This window comes from Equus przewalskii, chromosome 13 (assembly GCF_037783145.1).
Source record: "Equus przewalskii isolate Varuska chromosome 13, EquPr2, whole genome shotgun sequence".
Classification (NCBI taxonomy): Eukaryota; Metazoa; Chordata; class Mammalia; order Perissodactyla; family Equidae; genus Equus; species Equus przewalskii.
In genome coordinates, this window is record NC_091843.1 from 55769546 (window position 1) to 55783035 (window position 13490).

At 43.7% G+C, this 13490-nt stretch overlaps 1 protein-coding gene across 3 annotated transcripts in view; it reads right to left on the minus strand.

Annotated features, from left to right (window-relative positions):
• Window positions 1–11779, minus strand: part of LVRN (laeverin) — a 78031-nt gene extending 66252 nt beyond the window's left edge. For 2 of the 3 annotated variants that reach the window (XM_070569516.1, XM_070569517.1), the window contains exon 1: window positions 10900–11728. In XM_070569516.1, the coding sequence (XP_070425617.1) occupies window positions 10900–11597 (698 nt within the window). In that variant the 5' untranslated portion in view covers window positions 11598–11728. Of the gene's footprint in view, window positions 1–10899 lie in introns of all 3 variants that reach the window. The other variant, XM_008507190.2, reaches the window with a different exon arrangement.
• Between the last annotated feature and the right edge of the window lie 1711 nt (window positions 11780–13490).

Sequence of the window (13490 nt, forward strand, 5' to 3'; positions counted from 1 at the left end):
TAGATCCCACGCTTCTCACTTCTATCCATACTTTATATAAGTCTTTCACACAGTTAATTAAGAGGTAAATATAAAAAAAATTCTCATAACTCATAATGGTACAATATCACCCTAATGAAAGGGATTCCAAGGGATATTTATTAATTGGGATTAGCGCTACCAACAAGGGTCTCATGAAAGGTCAAGCTCATCTTCAAGGGTTACAAGTGAAACATCATCCTCTACTATTCTCAGTACTGGCGTAACTAATTTTATCCCTGGGAAAGATATTTCAGAAAAAGCCTCCTTGTGCTTTTAAAGTGGCCAAAGACAACTTGTTATCCATTCTGTAGTCCAGGGCCATTTGAGTGACTTGTACTTACAAGAAAAAAAATCATTTTTTTTACTTTCTCAGTGCCCCTGTTATCAGATAACTAAGCGACCCTCAACAAGCTGAGTAACTAGCCTTTAGCATAAGTATCATCTGCAATGGGTTCCAAAGGTCAGAAGCAACTGGTAAAAAATATGGTTTTGTAGTATAATGTTTTGTGAAGTCCTTGATAACAATTGTTTGGAAACCTTGGATGAATTCGACTGTTACAAACTCCAGTCATTCATGTTGGATGAGACATTTATTTTACGTGTAGGGGGTTATTAGTCAGCATTTACTTATCAGAAGTCAGATGTGTAAGGAAAACTGTCTTATAACTAACTATACTCTGGAACCCATGTTCTCACTGATGGTGGAGGGAAAAACCCAAAAGCTTACCAATTAAAGGTTATTCATTGTGACTGAGTTTAAAACAGTCTTATTTGTGGGGGGGGGGGGGGGGGAGCAGGGGGTAGTCAATTCAAAGTCCAAATTCCCTTTCAGGGCTCTTTTATTTCCTTAGGACATGAGAACTAAGAAGCTTCCTCCTATACCCAGATGCCAGATGGGCAAAAGGGAGAGAAGAAAGAGACCTTTTGAAGGAATTCTTGCATTCACTAGACTGGTGTGACTACATTCTCTTGACTGGAATGACTTGTGAACCATTCCTTCATAACAGTCAAGGCCCAGTGGTTCCCACTGATGACATGACCCTTACCTGGGCTCTAGCTCACATGGCCAGTCCTGGCTGCAACTCCCTTTGGAAGTACACCTTAGGTAACCACCCTACAGCAGTCACTGCAATAGTTACTTTGATCCCTGGCATGGTGGCCCCTCTGTAGCTCCATAGTCAATATCCTCAGCCCATGTGGGAAATTCTAGATCCCATGAGGCCTCAGATAAATCACAGGAACCATGTGCACTATCTAGGACCCAATGGCCTAAGCCATTTCTATTCTACAAATTAGAAGCCACACTGGCTGCAGAGCCATGCTGACCATAAAAGAAAAAACAAGCCTCCCGCTCTGACATCTTCCTTATGTACTCTTTCAGTATTTTTTGCTGCATCCTCCACCCTTTATTATATTCTACCCTGTTGCAGGTAATGTCAGTGATATCTTCTCAGATCTCATTATCATTTTTGCTCTCTCGTCCAACAGTCAGCACCTGTGTCTCCTTGTGGACCTGCACTGCCTGCACCCTTAAGGAGAAGACGGCCTGAGAATTAACTTGGCCCAAGGGCCAGTCTGTAATCAATGAATTACAGATGTGAGGAGTACAAATGCTCCTGCTCCCTTGCTCCTGATGGGGACAATTTGGAGGAAAGCCTCACACACTCTCCAGAACTCTGCTCCATGGGACTTTGATTGATCTCATACCCTAGCTTGGCCTCCTTCCCTTCTCAGTCATACTTCCTCATTCTCCAGTTGGTTTTTCCTGGGATCAGTTCCTAAGAAATTACTTTCACAGGAAAATTTGTCTTAGTGTCATACCCTGTCAGAAGGAGGAGTGTAAAAAGTAAAAACACCTGTTCTCTCCACTTGGCTTCTCCCTGTCTTCCCAGCCTTCCTCTCCATGTTGGAAGGGCTTTCCACTATTCCCCCTTCCTATACAGAAACTGCTCTCATCAAAGCGAGGGACCCTAGGCTGGTTTCATATTCAAATATCAATCAATACAATACAACATATTAACAGTCTAAAGAAGAAAAGTCACATGATCATATCAACTGATGCAGAAAAAGTGTTTGACAAAATCCAACATCCATTCACCATAAATTAAAAAAAAAACCTCTCACAAAGAACATGAATAGAGGGGAACTTCTTCAACTTGATAAAAAATATATACAAAAAAACTACACTCAACATCATACTTAATGGTAAAAGGCTAAAAAGTTTTCCCCGAAGATCAAGAGAAAGTCAGGGATGTCTACTCTTACTACTCTTATTCAAAATAGTACTGGAAATTTTATCCAGGAAAATAAGGCAAAAAAAAAGAAACTGCATATGGATTGGAATGGAAGAAATAAAATGTTTCTATTTGAAGATGACATGATGATCTACACAGAAAACCCCAAGGAACCCAAAAAACCCTCCTAGATCTAGTGAGATCAGCAAGTCCTAGACAGACAGAAAAACTCTGTATTTCTATATAATAGCAACAAACACATTAAAATTAAAATTAAAAATACAACCCCATTGAGCCAGCTCTGATGGTCTAGTGATTAAGGTTCAGCACTCTCACCACCTCAGCAGCCCAGGTGTGCTTCCCAGGCACAGAACCACACCACCTGTCTGTCAGTTGCCATGCTGTGGCAGCAGCTCACATAAGAAGAACTAGAAGAACTTACAACTAGGATATACAACATGCACTGGGGCTTTGGGGAGAAGAAAGAAACAAAGAGGAAGATTGGCAACAGATGTTAGCTCAGGATGAATCTTTCCCTCCAAAAAAAAAAAAAAAAAAAAAAACGAAAACGAAAACAAAACCCACCATTTACAATTGCTCAAACAAAATTAAATACTTAGGTGTAAATCTAACAAAACAGGTATAAAACACTGAGGAAATAAATCAAAAATCTAAATAAACGGACAGACATTCTGTATTTATGGATTGGAAGATTCAGTATAGTAAAGAAAAGCAGAAAAATAGTGGAAGACAAAAATAGGAACAAGGAAAAGGGTAACAAATAGGAAATAGTAATAACTATGGTAGACATGAATCCAACTAGCTAGCCCTGGTGATCTAGTGGTTAAGATTCAGTGCTCCCATTGCCACAGTCCAGATTCATTTCCTGGTCAGGGAACCACACCCCTAGTCTGTTGGTGGTCATACTGTGGTGGCTGCATGTTGCTGTGATGCTGAAAGCTGTGCCACCAGTATTTCAAATACCAGCAGGGTCACCCATTGCAGACAGGTTTCAGAAGACCTTCCAGACTAAGACAGACTAGGAAGAAGGTCCTGATCACCCACTTTGGAAAAAAATGGCCATGAAAACCCTGTGAACAGCATTGGAGCATTGTCTGATGCAGCACTGGAAGTGAGAGGGGGTGCAAAAAGACCAGAATTCTGCTCTGCTGTACACAGGGTCAAAATCTAGTGACAGAACTAACAACAACAACAAATGAATCCAACTATATCAATACCAATATCAGAAATGAAAGAGGGGACATCTCTACAGATCCCATGAACATCAAAAAGATAATAAGAAATATTATGAACTACTCTATGCCCATGAATTTGATAATCTTGATAAAATGTACCAATTCCTTCAAAGACACAATCTGCCAAAACTCACACAAGAAAAGGAAATGAAAGGTGTATAGATTGGGAAGGAAGAAATAAAACACTCTTTATTCACAGATGACATGACTGTCTACGTGGAAAATCCAAAAGAATTGACAAAAAAATTCCTGGAGCTAATAAGTGACTATAGTAAGGTTGCAGGATATGAGGTTAATATACAAAAGTCAATTGCTTTCCTATATACTAACAATGAATAAGTGGGATTTGAAATTAAAAACACAATACCACTTACATTAGCAACTCCTAAAATGAAACACTTAGGTAATAAATCTAACAAAATATGTATAAGATCTATGTGAGGAAAAATAGAAAACTCTGATGAATGAAATCAAAGAAGAACTAAATAAATGGAGAGATATACCATGTTCATGGATAGGAAGACTCAACATTAGCAAGATGTCAATTCTTCCCAACTTGATCTATAGATTCAGTGCAATCCCAATTAAAATCACAGCAAGCTAATTTTGTGGATATCAACAAACGGCATTGAAGATTCATAGTGATAGGTAAAAGACCCAGAATAGCCAACACAATATTGAAGGAGAAGAACAAATTTGGAAGATTGACATACCTGACTTCAAGACTTACTATAAAGCTACAGTAATCAAGACAGTGTAGTATTGATAAAATAATAGACAAATAGATCAATGGAATAGAATAGAGAGCCCAGAAATAGATATACATAAATAAAGTCAACTGATCTTTGACAAAGGAGCAAAGGCAATACAATAGAGCAAAGATAGTCTCTTCAACAAATGTTGCTGGAACTACTGGATGTCCATATGCAAAAAAATGAATCTAGGGGGCTGGCCCCATGGAGTAGTGGTTAAGTTTGGCACTCTCAGCTTCAGTGGCCCAGGTTCACAAGTTTGGATCCCGGGCACAGACCTACACTACTTATTAGCCATGCTGTGCTGGCAACCCACATACAAAGTAGAGGAAGACTGGCACAGATGTTAGCTCAGGGCTAATCTTCCTCAAGCAAAAAGAGGAAGATTGGCAAAAGAGTTTAGCTCAGGGCCAAACTTCCAAAGCAAAAAAACAGAAAAAATAATCTAGACCCAGACCTTACAACCTTCACAAAAATTAACTCATAATGAATCATAGACATAAACGTAAAATGCAAAACTATCAAACTCCTAGAAGATAACACAGGAGAAAACCTAAATGACTTTTGGTATGGTAATGTCTTTTTAGATATTACACCAAAGACATGATCCATGAAAGAAATAACTGATAAGCTGTACTTCAGTAAAATTTAAAACTTCTGTTCTATAAAAGACAATATAAAGGGAATGAGAAGACAGGCCACAGACTGGGAGAAAATGTTTGCAAAGACACATCTGATAAAGGACTGTTATCCAAAATATACAAAGAACTCTTAAAACTCAACAATAAGAAAACAACTCAATTAAAAAAATGGACAAAGACTTCAACAAACACTTCACCAAAGAAATTATACAGATAGCAAATAAGCATATGAAATGATGCTCCACATCATATGTCATCAGGGAAATGCAAATTGAAACAACAATGAGACATCACTAAATGTCTATTAGAGGGGCCAGAATCTAGAACACTGACAACAACAAGTGCTGACAAGGATGTGGAGCAACAGGAAATCTCATTAATTATGGTGGGAATACAAAATGGTACAGCCACTTTGGAAGACAGTTTGGTGGTTTCTTATAAAACTAAACATACACTTACCATACAATCCAGCAATTATGCTCCTTGATATTTACCTGAAGAAGTTGAAAACTTATCTCAACCTGAATGCAGAGTTTATAGCAGTTTTTTCCATAATTCCCCAAATTTGGAAGCAACCAAGATGTCTTTTAGTAGGTGAATGGATAAATAAACGGTGGTATATTCAGACAATGGAATATTATGTGGCCCTAAAAAAAATGAGTTATCAAGCCATGAAAAAACATGGAGGAAACTTTAAAGTATTTTACTAAGTGAAAGAAGCCAATCTGAAAAGTCTACATACCGTATGATTCAAACTATATGACATTATAGAAAAGGCAAAACTATGGAGATAGTAAAAAGATTAATGGTTGCAGGGAGAGAGGAGATGAACAGGCAGATAGAGGATTTTTAGGGCAGTGACAATATTCTGTATGATATTGTAATGATGGATATATATGTCATTATACCTTTGTCCAAACTTATAGAATATACAACCTCAAGAGTGAACCCTAAAGTAAACGATGGACTTTGGGTGATTGTTATGTGTTAATATAGGTTCATCCTTGGTAAAAAAAAAAAGAAAAAAAAGTTCCATTATGATGAGTGATCTTTATAATGGGGGAGGCTATGCATGTGTCGGGACAGGGGGTGTACAAGGACTCTCTGTATCTCCCTCTCAATTTTGTTGTAAACCCCAAACTGCTCTTAAAAAAATAAAGCCTTAAAAAATTATTCTTAGAAATGATACCAAAAGCATGATCTATAAAAAAATTGATAAATAGGACTTTATTAAAATTAAAAACTTTTGCTCTCTGAAAGACCTTATTAAGAAGATGAAAAGACAAGCTACAGACTGGGAGAACACATCTGTCAGCCATGTATTTCACAATGAACTTAGATCTAGAATATATAAAGAACTCCCAGAACTCAACAGGAAAATAACAAACAATTCAATTAGAAAATGGGCAGGACACAAAGAGACATTTCATTGAAACTGATAGACAGATGGCAAATAAGCATGAAAACATGTTCAACATCATTAGCCACTAGAGAAATGCAAATTAAAACCACAATGAGAAATCACTAAACACCTATCAGACGGCTAACAGGAAAAACAGTGACAATACCAAATGGTGTCCACAGTGCAGAGAAACTCTCTCACTCGTACATTGTTAGTGGGAATGGAAAATGGTGCAGACACTTTGGGACACAGTTTGGCAATTTCTTAAAAACTAAACATGCAACTACCATACCACCCAGCAATTGTACTCCTGGGGATTTATCCTAGAAAAATAAAAACTCACATTCACACAAAAATCTATACATAATTGCTAGCAGAAGCTTGATTTGTAACAGCCCAAAACTGGAAACAACCAAAATGTCCCTCAATAGGTGAACAGCTAAACAAACTCCACATCTGTACCATGGAATACTACTCAGCAATTAAAAAGGTCAAACTATTGATACATGCTACTTGGATGGATCCCAAGGCCATTATCCTGAGTGAGAATAACCAGTCTCCAGAGGTCACATACTATATGATGCCATTTACATAACATTCTCAAAATGACAAAATTACAGAGATGGTGAACAGGTTAGTGGTTGCCAGGGGTTTGGGATGGTGGGGGGAGAGGTGGTATGAGTATAAAGGGAAAGTATGAAGATGACCTTTGAGGTGATGGAACAGTTCTGTATCTTGATAGTAGTAGTGGTTACACAAATCTACCCATGTAATAAATGACATAGAACAATATACACACATAGTATCAGTGTCAAATTCCTGGTTTTAATATTGTACTATAATCATGTAAGATATAATCATTTTGGGAAACTGGATGAAGGGTACATGGGACCTCTCTGTACTATCTTTGCAACTTTATGTGAATCTGTAATGATTTCAAAATAATAGAAAAATAAATGGGGCACTGATTGTGGGCACCAGAATTATCTGAAGCAACTGTTAAAAATATATAAACTTCCAAACCCCACTCAAAACTCAATGATCTAAAAATTTTCTGTTCTTTTTACATTTTTAATTGTGGTAAAATACACATAAAATTTGCCATCTTAACCGTGTACTGTTGAGTACTGTTAAGTACATTCACACTGTTGTGCAACCAATCTCCAGAACTCATTTCTTCTTGAAAAACTAAAACTCCCCACTCCCTCAGCCCCTAGCAATCATCAGTTTACTCTCTGTCCCTATGAATTTGGCTAGTCTGGGTTCCTTACATAAAGTCCTCAAGATTCATCCATACAGCAGCATATGTCAGAATTCTTTCCTCTTTAAGGCTGAATAATCTTCCAATGTATGTATATACCACATTTGTTTATCCGTTTATCCATCGATGGACACTGGGGTTGCTTCTATCTTATGATGAATAATGTTGGTATGAACATGAGGGTTTTGATCTGGAATTTCTGAGGGTGTGCCCCAGGAATCTGCATATTTAATATGCTCCTCTGGTGATTCTGATGCACATTAAAGTTTGTGAACCACTACTCTAATTTAGGATTTTCCAAAGTATAGCTGGAGAAAGATTTTTGGTCGCCCTCAGACACACTGTTATATAGATCTGACTCACACATGAGAAAGTCAGTCCTTTTCCAATTTTATGAGCCATTCTGATTAGGTCAAGAGAAAGTCTTAGTTCAGTGTTATCTTGAATACCTAATTCTACCTTCTCTTTTTAACAGAGAGACAGCAGCCTTCAGATTCAGTCTTCAGATCCTTTAGCAGGCAGTAATATAGATAGAACTTAATAACATTGTTTTGTTTTATCAAATTAGTGCCATTACTTTCTATAAATTGCAAGTGGTTTTCCATTTATGACAATGGGATAGAGCTGCTTTTCAATAAATCTACTTAATATTTTTGTTTAAATCAAGTAACTTTTTTTTAGCAAATAACATGGCTGGAGATAGGTGAATATGGCAAACCCTGAAACAGTGATATGCCAAGGAATGAAGAACACACTGCTCTGAGGGACATTAACATTTGGATCTTGCTCTCAACTTTCTACACATGAAACGAGGGAGCCAGACACTGACACACAGAAGCACATGTCCAAGGCATCCATAGATGGCTTCTATATGGCAGAAGGTGATGGCACGTGCTAAGCAGAGAAAGGCCAAGCGTAGGTGGGAAGCATCCCAAACAAGTTCTGAAGCTAGAAAATCATAACCTAAACCTTAGAAATGTGAGACACTGATGCTCTTTGTATTTTCTGGAATGATTTTCTTTTTCTTTTCCCTTAGTGTTGAGTAAAATTATTTAAAAACATTAGCCTGTCCAGACTCTGACAAGGGGTCACCAAAGAAGAGAGCTAAACATGTTCCAACCTTTGCAGCTGGTATTAAACACCCCGAGAAAAACGTGAAATCAATAGGCCCTTTCTTCCCATCTGGGAATCTTCTTAGACTCATATCTTCCAGGAATGTTGCAGGTTCCATATTTAGATAACAGGAGGCTGCTCCGAACCATTATACCCCGAGCTAATGATAGTACCACAGGTTGTGTACCAGTCACCGTCCCCTCTGTCTGGGTTAATTCTCACAACACTGTACAGGCTGGCACTTACTATGACTATTTCATGAATGAGACAACAAACTCAGAGAGGTGAAGAGACTGACTCAAGTCACATGGCTCAGGTTCCAACTCAGGCCTACGGGGCTTCTAAAATCTGCTCCTCTACAAGTTGTCATTTTGACCAGGTTCTTTGTGATCCTGGCTTCAAACGCAGCGGCAGACTCCTTTTCCTCGTGGTTTCAGAAGCAGAGACCTAGAAGACAACTTAGAGGCAACTGCTCCTCTAAGATACCACGATTCTGGAGCTCTGCCTTGGTCTGTCAACACCTGCAGGACTTATTAAGATTTCTGCTTGTTTGAGTTTTAATGTTCTCCAAAGCTGGTTTCTAGTCACCTCTAGAATCACCAGCACAATAGAAAACTGGAAAGAGACTTTGCTTTCCCATGTTTGCTGGGGCAGTTTGTCTGGGCCACAGCCCCATCAAGACAGGAAGAAGCAAGAGGGTGAGCAGATGAAGATTTACTGACTGATAGCAGAATACACCACCCCATATTTGTGCAAGGAGAGTGGTCTTCTTTTTCCTCCCCAAAATCTTGCGCCCTGAACTCTACACAGTATTTCAAAATGTTTCCAGTGCCTATAAATCCAGTAACACACCATCCTAATGAGAAACTTCTCGAAACTATTTTTCAAGCATTGATGCATTTTTGAAAGAGAAAAACCAGACACACTGTCCTTAAAAACAAAAGTTACAGATTACACATCCACTAAGGAAGTTTATTAAACTTATTTAAAACCCCCTGAAGTTTTGAAAATAATGAAGGAGATGATTTAGTGGGTAATTTAGTGTTTTTCCCCCCTCAGAGAACATCTGAGAACATTTTCTCTAATAATAAAGGGCAAAGTACATGCAGTTGTGTAAACCGCAAATGCTCCACCAGTGCGTGAGTGGAGATCGCCAGTTTGAAAAGAGAGTTATCTTCTACATAAACCATTTCCCTGGCGCTCGCCCGAGGTCAGTAATGTGATCACAGAGCGTGGAAAGAGGCAATTTTTAAGCTGGAAACACTCCACGTGGGAGACATTATCTCAAAAGAATGTAAAGAGAACACATGTACGCTACGTGAGCTTGCAAACTCAGAGGCGGGGGTCTCTTGTCATCGCTTTTATTTTTTTTCCCAAAGGAGGAATCCTGAAAGCGCCGCCCCCCGACTTTTTCGGCAGAGCTGTTCAAAGAGCCAGGAGGGGAAGGGAATGCCTCTGCTCGCCAGCAAAAAGAGACGCGGGACCCAGGCAGGGGGTGGGAGAGGAGGATGAATTAAAGGGGATTCTGAAGTTTTGGAAAACCTTAGCAAAAAGAAGAAAGTATAAGAACAAACAGCCCCAACGAGAGTCTATTTGTTGCAAGAGCAGCAATTACAGAGCCCAGAGGAAAGAGGTGAGAGCTGAGCGCTGAGGGTCGCTCCAGGAGGGAAAAACAGAGCGGGCAAGGGTGCTATAGGCCGGCGCTGCTCCGACTTTAACGCCCGTGAATCACCGGAGGATCTCGATAAGACGCATATTCTAATTCCCTTGGTCGAGAGTGGGGCCTAAGAGTCTGCATTTGTAACAAGCTCCCAGATATTGCAGCTATTGCTGGTCCGCGGACCAAACTTTGAGTAGCAAGGGATTTGTTCACTGCGGTGAAGAAACTCCAGGTTAGAGAAGACAGGGGCTTTCTGAAAAGGACGATAAACTTAGAGTGACCTTAAAAGGGGCAACTATAGAAACAAACTGGATGGGCAGAGATGGGGCTGAAAACTGGCCAGAGGAAGGACTATGGTCTCGAAGCCTTTCTTCCAAGCAGAATCTCTGGACGGAAGAAGAGGAAGGAGGCGCTCGCCCTCTGGCTTTGGAAGAAAACGTCGCGAGGGATGGGCTGGAGGCTGTTTGGGAAAGGCGGGAGATGCGCACCTGGACGCATGTAAGCAGGTGGACCCGCAGCCCGCGCGGGGGCTGAGGAGGCCCGCACAACCTGCCCTTACCTGCGCTCACCCTGGTCTGTGTAGAGATTGAGGAAGAGCCCCTCCCAGGTGTCCTGGTACACTGGGCCAGAGAAGCTGAGCTGCAGCTTGTAGCGGCTCCCGGGCTGCAGGGCCTCGCCGAGCTCCAGCACCATGTACTCCATGTCCAACGCGAACCACACGTCGTTCACGGGCACGCGGCCTATGGTGGCGTCCCCAGTGACTGGGGACAGAGGACCTCGCACCTCGGCGCTGTCACAGTCCAGGAGGAGGCTGTGCAGCAGCAGCCGCGCGGTGGACACGATGCAGCGCACCGTGATGTTCACGCGGCCAGTGAAACGCAATGCGGGCGCCGAGAGCTGGTCTGGTTGCAGCCGGGGCCACAGCTCCAGCTCATAGTGCAGCGGCACGAGCCAGGGAGGCAGGCGCAGCTGATCCCAGGGTCCTGGGGGCCGCCAGTCGCTTGGGGTGGCCGCCACCGCCGGCTTACGAGCGGGGCCAGGTTTCGGGGTCGGCGGCTGCTCCTTCTGCTTGCGGGGCGGGACCGGCGCGGCGCCCGGGCCCCCGCGGTGCTGCATCTCCGACGACGGGTCGCGCGCGCACTGGCCGTACAGGGCTGCCAGCACCGCCAGCGCCAGCAGGAGCGCGGCAGCCAGCCCGGCCAGCAGCACGGCTACGGCGCGGCTCACGTAGAAGCCGGAGCTGGAAGGGGGCCCCATGGCTGGGGCCTGGGGCGGGGGCGAGGTGAGAGCCCGGTGACGGCGGCGGCGGTTCAAACCACAGGCCCGGGCGCTCAGGCATGGGACCCCTGCCCCTCCTCTTTTGTACCGTCCCTCCTCCTCCTCCTCGAGGAACCCGGCAGACAGGAGAGAGCAGTTGGGCCCACGGCTTTCCCGCTCCCAGCTAATCAGATCCAGGTCCCTGCCTACCCACCCCCGCCCCCGCCCGAGCCTAGGGAAGAGGTGGACCCAGCGCACCGAAGCGCGCGCCCCTTCGGGTCCGAAGGAAAAGACCTTGCAGAAGAGGCTCCCCGCGTCGCCGCGGGGAGGGGAGGGTCGGACCAAACTCGAATTCGGACACCTGTGTCAGGGATATTTGGATTCATGGGATGTGTTGGGTGTGCCCCGGGGCGGTTTCAAGTGTTGTCGGAAAAGAGGCAGGTACAGAGCATCCTCAGCTCCTCGACTGCCGTGATGAGCTGCCGGCAGCACACCTGCTGGCCACCACCCCGGGGATTCGTGCTTTAGGGGGTGCGGTGGGGGCTTAAGCACCAGGACTTTTGGGGGCGCGCTCTGAAATGACCCTGGGAGGGACAGCGGCGCAGTCAAAACTAACTTTCAGAGCCAAACCTTTGGCCTTAAATTCCCGAAGAAGCTCGGGACTCACGCGACCCAGGCAGCAAGCGCGAGGAGGGAAACAAGGTCGTGAGTCCTGGAGCCTTTCAGAGATTGGGAAGTGGGGCTCGAGGAGGGGGCGACATAAAGCCAGGGAGCGTGGCGTCTGGGTCTCCCCGGTGCAGGAAAGGAAACGGCCGCTTTACCTCGGGAAGGGGCCAGGCGGGAAGCCGCCACTTAGCTCCTCGGCAGCTGGGATGCGGTTTCCAGTCCTGGAGCCGGATCTGCCTCTCTGCACCCCTGCCCGGGGAAAAAGGTCGCCCTGCTTTCAAAACTAGCCCGTTTCAAGCAAAGAGACTAAGACAGTCTGGCGGCCGCCAGCCTTTTCCCTTGGAAGCCTCCGGGCTGGAACTCGTCTCCGCGGCGGTGCCCTGGTCCGTGAGATCTCCGGCGTGTCCGGCATCTGTTTGCTATTTAGCGGGCGCCCTGGGAGCCTTCCCCCGCCCGCGAGCCGAGGGCCGACTCCGCACGCGCCCGCTGGGTGAACTGGGAACAGGGTTGCAAGCACTCAGCGGGCGCTGGGGAAGAGGCAGGACAGGTTGGTTACAGATCCTGTTGCTGGCTGAAGATTTATTTGAGCGTATCCTGTCTTTAGACGCCTTCGGTTTTTTCAGAACGAAGAGAGTTTTTCCGTCGGAGTCATAAAACGGTCTTCGCTTTCCTGCTTTGAACTGTATCTCCCTTCCGATTGAGGAAACCCTTCCACCTGAGTTGAGAGACGGGGTAAACCAAGATGATTCTCCTGGAAAATGTGATGTTCCCTGCTCCTTGAACTGAAATTAATCACATTAACAACAACAAAAAAAACCCTCAGAGAAGAGCAAGGAGACTTGTCTTCCAGGCTCACGCACGTGGTTGTGCTGTAATCTGCGGACCAGTTTCCTGATTACAGGTTTGATTTGCTTTCTTCAGAAACAGAACAGTCACGTTTAAATATAATTATGGCCACATGCATCACTCCCAGAAGATCCTGAGTAGAGCTGAGGGAGGAGAAGCTCTTTCTATTGCTCTCCGCATAACCTACCACAAGTCAGGCTGCCAGAACTGTGAGCTGCTGAGCTGGCAGGGGTCTCTGGGTTTAGGTCACGGTTAGATGGGGATTGTCACAGATAAGAAGCTAATCAATCATTGGTCTTACCAGCCCCTGGACAATTCTTTGAAGGATTCCAGACTCCTAAGGCAAGAAAAAATAAAATCAAAGGAGTAACAGAACTACTT